The sequence below is a fragment of the Lepus europaeus genome, chromosome 17 (assembly GCF_033115175.1).
Source record: "Lepus europaeus isolate LE1 chromosome 17, mLepTim1.pri, whole genome shotgun sequence".
Taxonomy (NCBI): Eukaryota; Metazoa; Chordata; class Mammalia; order Lagomorpha; family Leporidae; genus Lepus; species Lepus europaeus.
In genome coordinates, this window is record NC_084843.1 from 28,982,877 (window position 1) to 28,999,029 (window position 16,153).

At 49.2% G+C, this 16,153-nt stretch overlaps 1 protein-coding gene across 1 annotated transcript; it reads left to right on the forward strand.

The window, feature by feature from the left end:
* Positions 1-638: 638 nt before the first annotated feature.
* Positions 639-15,813, forward strand: LOC133776086 (stearoyl-CoA desaturase). Its single transcript, XM_062214786.1, has 7 exons — positions 639-832; positions 991-1,066; positions 1,542-1,824; positions 5,129-5,259; positions 6,534-6,739; positions 8,934-9,166; positions 11,693-15,813. Exons 2-7 carry the CDS (start codon positions 1,043-1,045, stop codon positions 11,890-11,892), a joined length of 1,077 nt encoding a protein of 358 aa, XP_062070770.1. The 5' UTR covers positions 639-832; positions 991-1,042; the 3' UTR covers positions 11,893-15,813.
* The last annotated feature ends 340 nt before the right edge of the window (positions 15,814-16,153 follow it).

Genomic DNA, 16,153 nt, shown 5'->3' on the forward strand with positions numbered 1-16,153 from the left:
CATTTTATACTCAGTACTTTCCCTGCTGCTGGGTGGACCTGCGACTGGGCGTTTTGCCTTATTCCAGGAAGAGGAGCCCCAACTTTTTCCGGACAACCTGAATGCATTCCAACACATCCCGCACAGTTGTTGCGTGACTCGGGGATGCACCTGCCTACTGTGCCCAGTAGTGGACGTCCCCTTCCAAGCGTGCCGGTGCTGGAGCTGCAGCTGCGCGTGGACAGGTCAGGGAGGAGCGTTCTGGGCTCTAAGAGCTCTGTGGTCCGCATCCCGCAGTGGCGGGCGGGACCACGCCATTTTCCCCCTGGGTCCAGAGTGAGCTGTGGACGCCTCCACGGCGGCTACCCGGGTACTTCCTGTGCAATCCGCCCACGGCCCACCCATTCATTCTGCCTGCTGGCGCCATTCCTACTCCAGCACCTGGTGCTTTCCGCCTGGCAAGAGGAAGGCTCGGAGTGCCTGGGAAGCTGAGGCCCAGTGGTCGGTGGCAGAGAAAGCGCAGGGAGGGGGAGCGCGGCGCAGGCGGCTGGGGGAACAGCAGATTGCGCGGAACCAATGGCAAAGGCGGCTGAGGTGGCACCAAAACCCTTCGGCCAATGACGCGCCAGAGTGTACTGAAGCCTCATTAGCATTTCCCCAGGGGCAGAGGCCCGGCAGGGGCGGTGTGGCGCGGAGCTGGTGTCTTCAGCATCCAGGCGCCAGCCACCGAGTAATCCTGGTCTCCGGTTGCTGCTTGCCTGGCTCTTCTGCCTCCCTTTTTCGGCCCTCTCCGCCATCCGAGACTGCCTGTTCCAACCAGCTCTGAGCACTCTTGTTGGCCGAGGAGAAAACGGTATGGATCTACGGGCACCTACCACCAGCTATTCCATCCATTCTCCTTCCCCGGGGAGATCAGCGCACAGCGGGATCGGCCCGTTTGCGCGTGCTGGGGCCAGGAAGGCTTCACAGCGCATTGGGCTCTGCATCTCAACCTGTCTTCTCTCCCTGCAGCCTCAATTCCGTGAGACTCAGTCTCCTCAGCGATCAGCAACCGGGAGGCAAGATGCCGGCCCACTTGCTGCAGGAGGTGAGCTTCCCAGCATCTGTCCTGAACTCGGGGTCTCTGGCCCTGGTGGGGCTTCGGGGTGACTCGAGGGTGAGGGGACATTGCTGGAGCCCCCAAGAGAACTTGGCCATCTGGCTCGAGGTGCACTCACATCAGTTTTTTGAGGATACTCGGTTCTGCGAGTAGCTTTATGTACACGTGTGGCTTTTCCTTTGTGTTCAAAGGGGTGCCAGAGAGCTCCACACACCCCCTTTCTAAGCTACTTCACCTCTAGGTTTCACCCCAACCCCCCTGCACAGTTCCCGGGAACTGTGCCTCTCCTGTACAGGGCCCACCCTCCCCTCACTCTGGGTGCTGGGCCAGGGTCTGAGCCTGCCCTCCATTCCCTTCCCTTCTCCCTCCCCCCCCCCCCCCCCCCGCTGGATTAGAGTGAAGTGGCCTCTGCTGCCCCCACTGTCTCCTGCTCTGACCCTCTTCCTCTTCCCCTCCTGGCCAGGTCTCTGGCTCCTACACCCCCACCACCACCGTCACCGCACCCCACTCCAGGCTCCTGCAGAGTGGAGAGGGCAAGTTGGAGAAGACGCCCCTGCCGGCGGAAGAAGACATCCGCCCTGAAATGAAAGATGACATCTACGACCCCAGCTACCAGGACGAGGAGGGCCCCAGGCCCAAGCTGGAGTTCGTCTGGAGGAACATCATCCTCATGGCTCTGCTGCACGTGGGAGCCCTGTACGGGATCACCCTGGTTCCCACCTGCAAGTTCCGCACCTGGCTCTGGGGTAAGCAGTGTTTCTGCCCTCCTGAGCCCGCGTCCAGGCTTCTCACTGCTCTCAAGTGAGGCAGGATCCCTGGGTTTTCCCAACCAGTTCTCCACAGTTGGCTGAGAGCCTGACTGGGCTGGGGGTCAGTTCTGCATGGGGGTCAGTTCTGTAGGGGTCCCCTGAGACCATGTGCCTGAAGAGTAGACCTGTGCCAGAGTCAGCTGTCCCTGAGAACCTTCCTGTTTGATTTGTTTGCGTGGCTCCTGTCCCAGCCCTGCTAGAAACAAGACAATACGCCTACCTTGGAGGCATGGGGTTCTGGTAGAGACCAGATGTTTTACAGAGTGTATAATGAGCTCGCTTGGGATAGAGCAAGGGGACTCTGCTCAGGAAGAAAGTTCACTAAAAAGGAGGAAAGGCAAGATGGTTATTCAGGGAACTATTTCAGACTTATCCATTGGCCAGGCAGAGGCTCTTTTGCTACAGAGAAGGATGAAGAAGGCACAGTTCATGGATGTGTTGCTCTGCTGCTCCATGCTGGTCTCCAGGGCACCATATGTGCCAGTCAACAAAGTATTCAGACTGAAATGAGGAACACGCTTTGTGCTATAGTCCCCATCAAGGCTGCCCATACCACTGCCTTGCCCTGATGCTCTGAAGTACCCGAGACCCCACATGGTCTTCCTCTAGTCCTCCCTGCTCCCTCCTCTGGCCCCTTGCCAGTGACAGCGAGGCTGGGCCAGGCTGCATGGAGGCCACCCACATCTTGAGGTGGCTGCCAGTCTGTCCTTGACTTGCCCTTTGCTCTGCTTTTTTAGGGATGCTCCCATGTGGGCTGGAGGGGCACATATGCTTTGTAGACAGGGTCTGCTCTGACCCTCCACCCTCAAGCCTGAAGCGAGAAGTAACAGCAGGGAGCACTACAGGCCCGGGCCTTCCTTGTTGCTCTCTGAGGGGCACTAAGCCAGACACACAACTTTAGGTTTTCCAGGGCATTCTCGGGTGAGGTTGCTTTTTGGCAGCTCATCCTGTGGGTAGCTATGTGGAAGGGCAAGCAGATGTCAGCAGTTTCACCCAGGACCACTCAGGTCTGTTGGTGGTGGTAAGATCGAGTGCCTAGACCTTTGTCTTGGCCAATCCTCCAGGTGCTATGGTGAACACCAGTGATCTTCTCAGGACCACAGTATTTCCCAGTACTAGCTAGAGGCAATGGCACTTTTGCACAGCTAAGAAGAATGTGTTTCTTAGGTTACATGGGTGTCATCACAGCACTTCTCAAAAGTGAGCAGTTTTGAGAGTCTACCGTCTCTTTCATTTTGGAGTCTCCAATGAGCCCTTAGGATAGGGCTGATGAAATATACCGGGAAACAGTAAGGATCCAAGGGCAAACTTCTCAAGTCTTGTTCCTTGGACCAAAAGCTATGAGATGTTGCACAACCTTCAACGTGGTTATTAATGAGCCTCCCTGAGGAACAGAGAGGGAATGAATTTCCAACTGTCTTACGCCATTCTCTTTAATAGACTTATAGGTGTTGACAGAAAACACACCTGAGTCCCTGGGCTCTTTTCCTGATTCCTTGCTAACATGGGACCTTAGATGCTTTCTCAGTCAATTTGCCAGGGTCATCTGCAGTATTAAGCAACCTAAGAAGTTTCCTTGGTTCCTAACTGAATCTGTCTGCTTTCATGCTCAAAGCCATTTTCTTCTTCAGTGGTGTCTGGAGGTTCTGGTTCCAGTGTGGTTTTTCCAGGGACAGGTGTGGTCAGTTTCTGTACCTGGGAAGGAGATAGCCATCACCACATGGCTTGAGGCCAGTGAGGCCCCTGGAGTCCTAACTCTCAGTTCTCTGTGGCTTCAGAGGAACACCAGACAGTTACAGTGTGTTGCAATTGTGCTCCAGCTGTAACCAGTTGATTACACTGAGGATTCACTGTTTCTGGCTGTTCCCTAGGGATGAAACATAGTTAACAGTTTCCACCGAGATTCCACCTCTTCCTCCTAGAGTTGCTGAACAGATGGGTACACCCAGCAGCCCACTTCTCAGTTAAAAATTATGTCTGACACCTCCTCAGTGTCTAGGCCTTGAGGAAGGTAAGGCTAGATAATGTTGGGGTGCTCTGCTTAGAGCTTGGAGCATCTCCTATTATCATGTGGAATTCACATTGCTCAGTGGGAGTCTGGGATGACAGAGGGACATGATAAAGGGGAGTCACAGGAAATGTGTACATATCCTGTAGTGGTGGATGGGACAGCTGGACACGAACTACTTGTTGAGAGTGTGTAGAGTTGGCCAGCGCCACGGCTTATTTGGCTAATCCTCCGCCTGCGGCACCGGCATCCCATATGGGCGCCGGGTTCTAGTCCCAGTTGCTCCTCTTCCAGTCCAGCTCTCTGCTGTGGCCCAGGAAGGCAGTAGAGGATGGCCCAAGTGCTTGGGCCCCTGCACCCACATGGAAGACCAGGAGAAGCACCTGGCTCCTGGCTTTGGATCGGTGTACTTCCAGCTGTAGCGGCCATTTGGGGAGTGAACCAACGGAAGGAAGACCTTTCTCTCTGTCTCTCTCTCTCTCTCTCACTGTCTAACTCTATCAGTCAAATAAATTAAAAAAAAAAAAAAGAGAGTATGTAGAGCTTCATACCATGCCTCCATAGTTTTAGCCACATGAACTAGAAAAGTACTTAACTTCTCTGAGCTTTGACTTTTCACTTGCCAAGATATTTGCACCACCATCCCACACAGAATATGACAGAAATTTAAGAATATTGTACTTCTGGGGAAAGCTTAAGATACTGGGCAAACATGACTTCAGAACAGGGCTGGTATTTTCTGATGTGGCCACATTACAGGCTGAAGCTGAAATGATTTTACACCACTTAGTAAATGCCCATAGTTATGAGTATTTAGCTTGTCTTGTACCACTCAGAGATCCTCTCATTGGCCAGTGCCCAGATACTGTTTCTTACGACTGCTAAAATCTGCAGGAGCACTTTGTGGCTTGAACACCACACACATTAGCTGAAGTTCAAAGTCGATGGGACCTGGAGTGATGCACATATAGACTGACCATGACAAGTTGTCAGTTCCTGGGACTTCTTAGCTTGTCTGTACTCCTGTGTTAACAGATGGGAGGTGATGATATTATTTTCCAAGTGGTAACAATCTCAGCTGTTTCAGAGACCAAGGTATCCCTAGGGTTCAGGGTAAAGCAGATGCTCACCTGAAGCCTAGAGAAGACACAGACTCAAGCATCAGAACAGCGTCCTTGACTTTCTCAGGCAGGACTGGCATTGCTCGCTGACGCCCACTGTCTTTCCCGGCAGGGCTATTCTATTATTTCGTCAGCGCCCTGGGCATCACAGCAGGAGCGCATCGCCTGTGGAGCCACCGGTCTTACAAAGCTCGGCTGCCCCTGCGCTTCTTCCTGATCATTGCCAACACCATGGCCTTCCAGGTAAGAAGCTGGCACTGCTCAGCCCTTGCTTCTCCACCCTCTCGATAGCCTGGGAGCAGAATGGAGGGGTGGGCACCTGGAGAGGAGCTGCACCAACAGCCATGGCACTTTGCTCTCCCCTGTGTCACAAGTGCTGGCTCAGTCCTGAAGTCCACAAAGCATGCAGACTGCTCTGGGTCGCTGGGAAGGGCAATGGGCATCAGCAGAACACACTCTTGATGTGCAGGATTGGTTTTGATCCTGAAGTCTTTGCATTATCATACAGTCAGGCTGTTTTGGTCTTTATGATAGGGGGCCAGGGCACAAAATCATGCTTGAACCTGATTTTCTGGGCAGATATGGGAAAATAAATTCATTCTGTAACATGAATATTTCAGAATGTGACTAGGCCACCCACTACCTTAAAAATGACATTGGTATTTCAGAATCATTAACTCTATGGTTTTCAGATAATAAGAGCAAATACTTTTATAACACTGCATATGTATCGGTCACTATACAGAGCACTTAACACTAACACATTGAATCCTTACAATAATCTTAGGAGGTAGGTACTATTATTTCCATGTTACAGATGAACAGAATCAGTCACTGATAGGTTACACAGAACTTCGTTATGATCCTATCCTTGAGTGCATGCTAGGTAAGTCAAATACTGAGGTTTGTAGAAGCATGAGATTTATAACACAAAGAATGAAGGGACTAGAAAAAATGGAACTCTTTGATAGCTGTAGCCACTGGACCCACAATAGTCTCTCTTGTGTTTATCTTGGAAGAGCTATAAAGGAAGTCCCTTTCATCAAAGGCAGTATCTCAGGTAGGTAACATTTGCATAATTATCCCTGTGAAAGTGAGATATACCTTGAAGGCTTCTGGTTTTTTGGTTTTGTTTTGTTTCGTAGAAGAGGGAAGGAATAGGGAGATTGGTCCATGCCCAGGGATCAGGCGGTCCCTGAGGACCTCTTCCAACCTTCCCTGCTTGCGGAAGTGCAGTGTTCACTCCTAGTGAAACCATCCGGGCTCTGCGTGCTTCACCTCGATTCTACCCACCACGTCACCTGCAGGGGGCACAGGCACAGCCATGTGGTCGCGGGAGCATGAGTGGCCCTTCCCCTTCAGCCTCAGTGGCAGGGGTGGGCAGAGGGGAGGCAGCGCCAGGACTCCCCAGGGCCCAGACTCCTGGGTGTTGTGAGCTGTGCCTGGAAGACACCTCTGCTGAGAGTTCTCATGAGAGGACATCCCCTCAGGCTGCATCCCTTCCTCTGTCTCTCCAGAATGATGTGTTTGAATGGGCCCGAGACCACCGTGCCCACCACAAGTTCTCAGAAACCGACGCGGATCCTCACAATTCCCGCCGTGGCTTTTTCTTCTCGCACGTGGGCTGGCTGCTTGTGCGCAAACACCCTGCGGTCAAGCAGAAGGGCGCTCTGCTGGACTTGTCAGACCTCAAAGCTGAGAAACTGGTGATGTTCCAGAGGCGGTGAGTGAGGGGGCGATGGAGCTGGGGATGTGCTCCTGGCCCCTGGAGCGTGGGGATTCCAATTTTCCTCCAAGGACTTGCAAGTTCATTTTAATTTACTGTTTGCAAGTTCAAAACCATCATTTAAAACTCCAAACTTATTTTTTTTAAAAAGATAGAGTTGTAAAGAGTTTGTAGGGTTGCATTTTATTTTTACTTTTTAAAAGATTTCTTTATTTGAAATGTAAACTGAAAGAGGGTGAGTCAGCAAAGGAGAGACATCTTATATCCCGATTCACTCCCTAAATGGGTGCAACAGCTGGGACTGGAATTGGGCTGGGCCAAAGTCAGGAGCCAGGAACTCCTATTTGGATCTCCCACATGGTTGGCAGGAACCCAAGCATTCAAGCCATCATACACTGCTTCCCAGGTTGATTAGCAGGGAGCCGTCAGAAGCAATGCAGCCAGGACTTGAGTGGACATTCTGACATGGATGTGAGCATCCCAAGCAGTGGCTTCACCTGATGTACCATAATGCCTGCCCCTAAACTTCAAATGTGAACACCCCACAAGCCCACAGCCATAGACTGTTGCTCTGTTTCTTCTTCTCTGAGCTTTCTTAATTAAATCACTTAAATGCAACAAGTGATTGTTGACCCAGGACACAAAAATGTAACATAAAAACTACAATGCAAATGTAATGTAAAGTTAAAAAAACAAAATTCTTACTTAAGGGGTCTGTAGCTTTTTGGGGAATAGAACAATAAGCCAATAACTCAAGTAGCCATGGTGCAAGGCAGAATATTTTCTGTACCATGAGAGGTACAGAAGAGAGTGAGATCACTTGCTGGGAACTCCACGGAAGAGTTTATGAAGTAGCACTAGAATCTACCTAGGGATGGCAATGTGGGCAGGGATGGGCAATGTTCACAAGTAGGTGTGGGCAGCGACAGTGCAAACAGAGCAGAATGAGCTAAAGCATCAAGCATGTTCCAACCACAAATGCTTCTGCTTCGAGGACAGGGTGTGACAAAACCAGACTGGAGAGAGACTGTTTCAATCTTCTCAAGTCCTAAAGGCAGACCTGACTCATGGTGCAACAGGAAAGCACTAATTGGTTTGAACACAATACCAGTCAGAGCTATGCTTCAGAAGGACCACACTCACAGGACTGCATTGTGGCACAGTGGGCCTACTGCCCGCAACACAGGCTTCCAACATGATGCCAGCCCAAGTCCCAGCTGCTCCTTTTCCAATCCAGCTCCCTGCTAATGCATTTGGGAAAGCAGTGGAAGCTGGCCCAAGTGCTTGGACCCCTGCCACCTACATGGGAAACCCAGATGGAGTTCCAGGCTCCTGGATTCAGCCTGGCATAGCCCTGGCCATTGTGTTCATTTGGGGAGTGAACCAGGAAATAGGAGAGTTCTCTCTGTCTCTCCTTCTCTCTCTGAAACTCTGCCTTTCAAATAAATAAGTAAATCTTTTAAAAAGAAGAAGAAGGGCCACTCTCAGGACAGGGGCCAGAAACCAAGGACCAGAGAGGAGAGGCAGGGACAGCAGTTAGGGGGTCAGGGGATCCATGCTGGGGAAGCAGGGGCAGGACTGGGGAAGGGTGTGATGCATTGAGGATGTGACTGCTGAAGGAGGCAGGGAATCACTCCACCGAGTGGCAGTGGCAGGGTCCCCAGGGAGAAGGAAGAGTGGGACAGGCATCCAGACGGACACACAGGTGATCAGGGCCACTCAGTGCCTCTCTGGGGGCAAAGAAGGGCAGAGAATTAGAGGGCGGTCACAGGAGATGGAGGCACGACACCAAGCAGGGACGTGTGCCAAAGAGCTCGATGGGCAAGAGCAAGGAGCCCAAAGGCAGATGGGCATGGGCCCAGGCTAGGGAACTCTGATCCAGAGTTGGGGTTTGGACCTCAGCTGTGAACTTAGCACCAGGGCCTTGTGCACAGTGGAAATGGGCTGTGGACCAGAGCCAAGAGGCAGGCATTCCAATCTGTGCCGTGCTGGTTCCCAGTGACCCAGAGAAGTCCCGTACCCTCCTCATCTCCCCATCTATAAAGTGAGGGCCTATCATGGCATGCCCAACAGATGCCCACCCCTGTCTCACAGGGAAGAGAGAAGAGGTGGCCCAGCCCAGGGGGCATGGACAGCAGGGGCAGGTCTGGATCCCCTGTGCCCTGGCTCAGCCTGTGATCTCTCCATGCAGGTACTACAAACCCGCCGTCCTGCTGATGTGCTTCATCCTGCCCACACTCGTGCCCTGGTATTTCTGGGGTGAAACTTTTCGACACAGCTTGTACGTGGCCACTTTCCTGCGTTATGCTGTAGTGCTCAATGCCACCTGGTTGGTGAACAGTGCTGCCCACATGTATGGATATCGCCCGTATGACAAGAACATTAACTCTCGAGAGAATGTACTGGTTTCTCTGGGAGCTGTGGGTAAGTCAGCAGTGCATAGCAAGACCACATCTAATGATCTGCTGGTTGTGTTGTTAGGCTAGGAAGCAGCATAACCAGGTTAGCTTGGTTGTATAGCCACTTTGTATCTGTTTTTCTATTATAAAACTAGTAGCTTCATAGTAAAACTACATATAAAACTGAAAAACCCTTATGAACATCAATCAGTAAGTCTTAAGGGAAAGAGTAAAAAATAACACTGCCTTTGATTCCAGGCCTCCTAATAACCTCTGGAAGCTAAATATAGGGAACTCCCTCTGTTTTCCTGTACTTGCTGTACTGGAGTTTGTATAAATGGAACAACTGGGTCATCAGAGTGGCCAGTGAGGCAGGGATCTTCTATGAGAACATGTAACAGAGTGTCGAGTAAATAAGGACAATTTAGTACTTAGACATTCCATGCTTTTGTGTATGGGTCATACCTTATTGTTTGGTGATTCCAATATGAAGGGCATCAGAGTGTCTGTAGCTGGCCCTTTCCTACTACCCTGCACCATGTCCCCTCTTGTCCTTTATGTTTTTCTTCCACTCCTATTCTCAGCTTGGAACTTCACTTTCCAAAAGAAACTTAGGGAATGCCCATAAAGCAGTTAGTTTGATCACAACTCCCTGAACACTGATCTGATTTTGACTCTTCTGGAATTCATTTCTATCATTCCAGTCCCAACATCACAGAAGACAGAGTTCTGCCATCTGTCCCCACTTACTTCCTGTCCAGCTTTCAAAGAAAATATACATTTTTACTAAGGCTTCAAATTAGTGTTCAGTAAGCAGAACCAGAGGTCTATTACTTTGCAGGCGTCATTGCCGTTAGTCATCCAGTAATGCTTACAGAAGCACACTGCTCATGTATTCATACACAATGCTGCCTTTCTGTTTTTCTTGCTCTTTTAAAGTCTTCTTTTATTATCTCACACTAGTAATATTTATTATCTTTATAAAATTATCTTTTCCTATCACTTTTTGACATTCAGAAATTTTGGCCTTGCTTTCAGTTACTTTCTTCCATTGGGTGTATTGGTACTAGATTCCTGTTTAAGAAAAATCTCATGGGTTGTATAAATCTGAAGCTTTCACAGAAACAGAATTTCTTTGGCTTGGATGTGTCCTATATTACAGATGTATCTATAATGAAGTCACTTTCTTGTGACTGTCAGTTCCAGGTTTCTTTGTGAGCTTTCCTTCTCTGCACCTGCTGCTTTCCTCCCAATCACTTACCATGAAGCTTTTTTCCCTTTGTAATCATTTTGCTTCCTGACACACCTGCTTCAGTCAACCTATCTACCACAGCTAGCCTTCTCCCTGTGCCTCCCTTGGGCTGTCTCTTGCTGCCCTGATCCTTACTCCACCCGTTGATCCTCCTCTGTTCTCTCTGCATCTGAGTCCCACTCCGTGTTAAGAGTGGTATGTGTGGACAGGTGAGTGCTCACTAAGAGCCTTACTGCAAACTCATGTCAGGGGCTTGGCAGTCCTCCGTCAGCACCCTTAGCCTTGGGCTTGCCCACCCTCCCCCCAGCTCCCACTGGGGGTGAGCAGCATCACACAGGAAGCACACACCTTGAGATGCCCTGGATGGGGTCACTGCCTTTGCAGGACAGGCTGCCTTGCTGGCCATCGATGTCATTCCCTCTCTATCTGCAGTGTGTTTATCTGCACAAGGCCCAACAGCCGCTCTGTTGGCTTCCCTTTACCCTGGCCTGACAAGGGTCAGGGTGCCGTTGTTGGACGCAGCTCAGAAAGGGGGGTCCTGGGAGTCGGCAACCTCTCTCTGCAGAGACTCCACAGCTTTACCTACTACAGGAATTGTCCTCAGTCCAGAATTTCTCTTTCTCTGTCCATGTGAAACTCTTGTCCCGAGAATTCTCAGCATCTCGGAGGTCAGAGGGAATATTTCAGCAATTTGTTTCTTCTTTCCAAAGAGAATGTCTATCTTATCAGCACCACACCCAGCCCAGTCAAAGCTCGAATGAGAAGGCAGAGCGGCCCACCCTGCACCAGCAGAGGCTGAGTAAACCGAAGCCCTGGGCTGGGCCTCCTGTCCTCTATGTTTGGCCACTGCCTCCTGTTCCATTGGAAGCTCCCACCCTTATGGTGGTGCCGCTGCCGTGGGGAAGGCGGGTCCTCTGCTCACTTGTAACAGCACAGCCCAAGTTCCTCATTCTGGACTCTCCCCTCCCCACCCCAGCACACGTACACACACAGCCTTTCAGGCCTTGGGTCAATGCTTCCTGAAGCTCTGGAGGTTGCCAGCCTACACTGCATTCTCAGCAGTAGTCCCTTCTCTATAGTCAACTCATGCATGCTCTGAGAAACAAGTAGGGGTGACAATGGCCTCATCTATCATTTCTTAAGGTGCTTTGGAGGGGATCCACTTGCTATAGAGTAAGAGACCAGATCCATCCCTCTGTCCATCCTACAGCAGCATATTTCTGCTGGGTTCCAGGAACACTGCTAGGAAGACAGCAATCCACCCAAGCTCCATGACATTTCCCCTTGCTTTTGTTGCAGGTGAGGGCTTCCACAACTACCACCACTCCTTTCCCTACGACTACTCCGCCAGTGAGTATCGCTGGCACATCAACTTCACCACATTCTTCATCGACTGCATGGCTGTCCTGGGCCTGGCTTATGACCGGAAGAAAATGTCCAAGGCTGCCATCTTGGCCAGGATTAAAAGGACTGGAGATGGAAGCTACAAGAGTGGCTGAGTTCTGAGTTCCTCAACATCTTTTCCAAATCTAGCCAGGCAGAGGTTCACTGTTCTGTTTATTAACTACTGAATAATGCTCCCAGGATGCTAAAGATATTGACCTTAACCCATTCCAATACAGTATTCTTTTAAAAATGCAAAAGTATTGAAAGACAACTGCTCCATTTTGATGCTAAGCTGATGTTCTCGTTTTCTCTCCTCTCCTATTTTCATTGTCCTTTTCTTTCCTTTATTACTATCACCTTCTTTTCTCCTCTCCCTCATTGCCTCCTAGAAAACAGCTTGTCAGTCTTTGCTCAGTGTCCATCTTCCAAAGTCTACACAGCTTTTCAAGAGTCTGAAACTAATAGTCTTATCCAAGATAATCTTCTTTCCTTGAGCTCTTCAGTTTCAGCATAGGTGGCTCAAGGTAGAGATACCAGGAAACTCTTGGGAACTCCCATGTTCACCGTAATCAAACATGCTTTGCTAGATGAAACGGACAAATAACTTTATTGGGCACACAGCTTCTATAGAAAGTAAACTGTCAGGGGGGAGGTTAGCTGCCATGGCATGACTGATAAGTGAGAGTGGAGTCGAGGTGGGAGATGAGCAGAGAAGAAGATCTTGCTGTGATGAGACACACAGCTGTCTACCTAGCCAGCACTTCGAGCCCCTTCTCACAATACACTTCTTTTTTTTCTCCTGTGAGTACAAGTGGCTTGGAGCTCAGCATTGGTAGCACAAACAAGTAAATCTCAGTGCCTCAGCAGACTCTGGGCAGAGATTAAAGAAGCAGCATTTAGTGTGTAGTGAAAGTGCTCACAGAATTCTTTAATAACAAGAATTCTTTAATAACAAGGAGATTTTTTTTATTTCATGGAACAAGAAGTCTTGAGGTTTGGTGTGTCTAGAATTGGTGAATATCACACCTCATAGAATTCTGAGGATTCCCTGAGCTGCTCATCAAAATTATTTTGGGTTTCTGCTCTGCTACCTTCAGGATATTGGTTGCTCCCCCCATAGCAATAAGGTGGCTGTGGCATTTCCAAACATCTCAAAGTGGAGGACTTTATGAAGTAACTTGAACCAAGCATTAAAATATAAAGATGTAGAGTCTTTATTTGGTGTATGAGAATATTTCCACAAGGATAGTTCCCTCTGAACAAGGGTTATTGAAAGAACCCTGAAGGAGAGGAGGAATTAGGTGGGTCATGTTTGCCTCCCTACCTGCCCCACTGCCTGGCATGGTCTACAGACAGTTCCCAAGTGATCACTTTCAAAGGACAAGCTGTGAGACCACGTTGCCAGGAGATCTGAAAGTTACGGAGGAAGTTACCAGGTGTCCTAATGAAACAAGTTCAATGTTAGGTCTATTCATTAGTACCAGTTTCTCATTGAAATGAGTAATAACCAGGAGGCTTCTCCTCTTCACTGCGTTATATCTTTTGACTTATTCTATGCTCTGTTAACTTTTAGCTTAAAGTATAGGATTACCTGGGAGGGAGGCGAGAGGGAGGGATATATTAACCTGCCTGATTCTTCATTCCTGGCTCTGCCCTGTCCCTTTTCTATTGGTTCTGTCTCCTCCCTGACGTCATCTCTATCTCCGGCCAGGCAGCTTCCTTGCGTGTGTTCAGAGGCAGTGACAACTGCTGTCCAGGCAGCTCTTCCTGCAGACACCATGCTCCGGGACTCCGGACAACTGTTTCTCTTTAGCAAGGACAGCTGATCCACTTTCCTATGCCCCTTGGCCACATGGATAGCTCCATACATGGCTGGCAACTCCTCCCCCCCCCTCACCCAGAACCACTCCTGGTTCCAAGAGGCTCTTTCTCATGATACAAATGCTCCCTTTGTGCCACTGAGCCTGCCGCCTGCCCTGGAGCCAAGGGGGTTCGTTGTCCACCTCCTGCATCTGGGCCAGAGCAGAGAGCATGCTGAGTACCCTCTGCTTGCTCAGTCAGGTGGCCCCACCTGATCAGTGTTCCTGGATGCCAGAGTAATGCTTGCAGGAGGAGGATACCTTGTCTTCAGTGGGAAGCACAAGAAGTAAGGCCAAGTACCTGAGCGCCTCACTTTGTAACAGGTCCTGAATCTGCAGCAGGCTATGCTGCAAAGCTTTGGCTGAAATGTAGGAGCAGAGATGCCATGACCTTTGCTGAATAGACTTCCTGTTCAGCAAATAACCAGCATTCCCTACCACCAAGCCTAGGGCAGAAAACACAGATCCTCAGTGTTTTCAAATCCTTGGACTCGTGTCCCTGTCCCTCAGTCATCAGTGCAGAAGCCTGGCTTTGCTCCATTACGATTGGAAGTGTGCAGTGCCACACACTGTCCACTGTTGAGCTCCAGGGTGGGAAGGGGGAATGTGTTTTTTTCTGTAATGTAATAGTGGCTATGAGGATCAGCCTACACCAAAGGCAACCTGGTCTTTTGAGGTGTTCACTCAGTAGAAGAGAATCCAATGGAAGATCACTGTCAGTTATATCTGCTGACCTGTGTGCCTACCCCTTGGAAATGTCTGTCAGGTAGTCTAGTTCTGCAAGTCATCAGATGGTTGCTTTATAATATACAGAGAAGAGGAACAACATTCTCTTCTAAGATGTTCTGTGGGTCTGACCCCACACAAGGCTGGGTGGAGACCCAAGGCTGAGAGTGCTGGTGCAAAGCTGATGTGCAGGTCAGTGTGTGTCTGCTGCATAAGTAACTGTATTTCAAGATTCTATAGCTCAATTCAAGAGACAGACTAATTGGAATCTCAGATGGGATCGAGAGTGTAAATTTTGACCTGTTCTCACTTTGTGGATGTGCTTACAGTTTATTTGGGTGCCTTACATATTTTCTAATTCAAATTCCCTAAGAGCCTGCCCTACTCCCTCTTTGCAGTCCCTCAGCACCTGCGAGCCTGCAGAAGTGGCAGGCAGAGAAAGGGGCCTGGCTGGATCCATGCAGTGATTTGCAGGGTTCCATCTGGGAGTCATTTTGGAAACTTTCTTTAGAGTTGTTTTTATTAAGTGTCCATATTTGATGGAGGGTGGAAGTATACTTTGAATGTATTCTTTTCTAATTTTTTTTAGGTTAAAAGATGGTTGTTGCAGTTAAAATGGAAAGTTTTTTCTTTGGTTTGCTGGTATTTTGAGTGAATTCTCTGTTAATAGGGCTCAAATGGGTTAGTGAGTAAAGTAAAGAAAGTGAACTGGTAATGTTTTACTGGTGGTTCAAGGCCAGGTCCTCTCTTACCCCTGTGCCACTGGCTTGCTCTGTGACCCTCTCTTTTATCAGAACCCATGCTGTGAGAGTGAACATGCCTCCTCCTCCGGTATGAGGACTTAGCACAGCCCTCCCGAGCTAATGACTTCTTAACAATCCCACCTTTCAGCATTGTTGCTATGGTCATACAGTTTCCAATGAGTGAATTCTGGGAGACACACTCAAACCACAGTATTGGAGAAGTGACTTAACTATTTTGTGCCTCATTTTTCCTTTCGTTAAAATATGGATAATAATACTGACCTACCTCAAAAGGCAGTTTTGAGGCACGAGTAATGCTTCTCATCCAGTGTCTGGGGACCCTTCAGCAGAGGAATTCCCATGCTGACTATTTCTACAGTGGCTCTGTCCACTTTGAACTTGCTATGTCCATGTGTTCCAGAGGCTCTCATTAGTCTCCCTGGCTCTCTGGAGAGTAAATGAATCCTTTGGCTAAGTGGTGGATAACTAGTCAAAGGAAATGTGAGAATGCATCCTCATCACCATACAAATAAGTACACAAAAACTTTCCCTTGCTTGGGTGGGATTTTTATCCCTCTTTATGTGGGACAGGAATTATTTGTGACCTAAAAGTAATTTTGGAATAATTTCTATTAATATCAAGTCTGAAGCTAGTTGTACTGATCTGACATTGTGTTTGTTCATAATAAAATTGAAGTGAAACTGATTGTGCTGTGACTGTGAATTTGTGGCTGTGGTTCAAATTCTCCTTGGACCTGTCTCCATGACTGGTGTCACCCTATCTATGTCCTGTGTCTTTAAGAACAAAAAAGCAGTAGAAACTACAAGGGTTGACTCAGACCCAGCAATCTGCCCTGCCCTTCCTAGGGGTAACTTCAGGTTGAACGGGGCACACGAAATCCAGTCTCCTGCATTAGATCAGACACTAACACCTGCTGGCACCTTGGCCTGGGAAAAATTCCACAGAGTCAAGACAGATTTCCTAGGGTAAGAAGAGAGCAGCAGAAGCAGTTCCAGGGAGAGGCATTTGTGTCTGAAACATCCTC

Excerpts from the sequence above, each read along its gene's own strand:
- LOC133776086 (XM_062214786.1), top strand. The coding sequence starts at position 1,043 with ATGCCGGCCCACTTGCTGCAGGAG. Across the intron at positions 5,260-6,533 it reads CCAACACCATGGCCTTCCAG|AATGATGTGTTTGAATGGGC; the intron begins GTAAGAAGCTGG and ends CTGTCTCTCCAG. Across the intron at positions 9,167-11,692 it reads GGTTTCTCTGGGAGCTGTGG|GTGAGGGCTTCCACAACTAC; the intron begins GTAAGTCAGCAG and ends CTTTTGTTGCAG.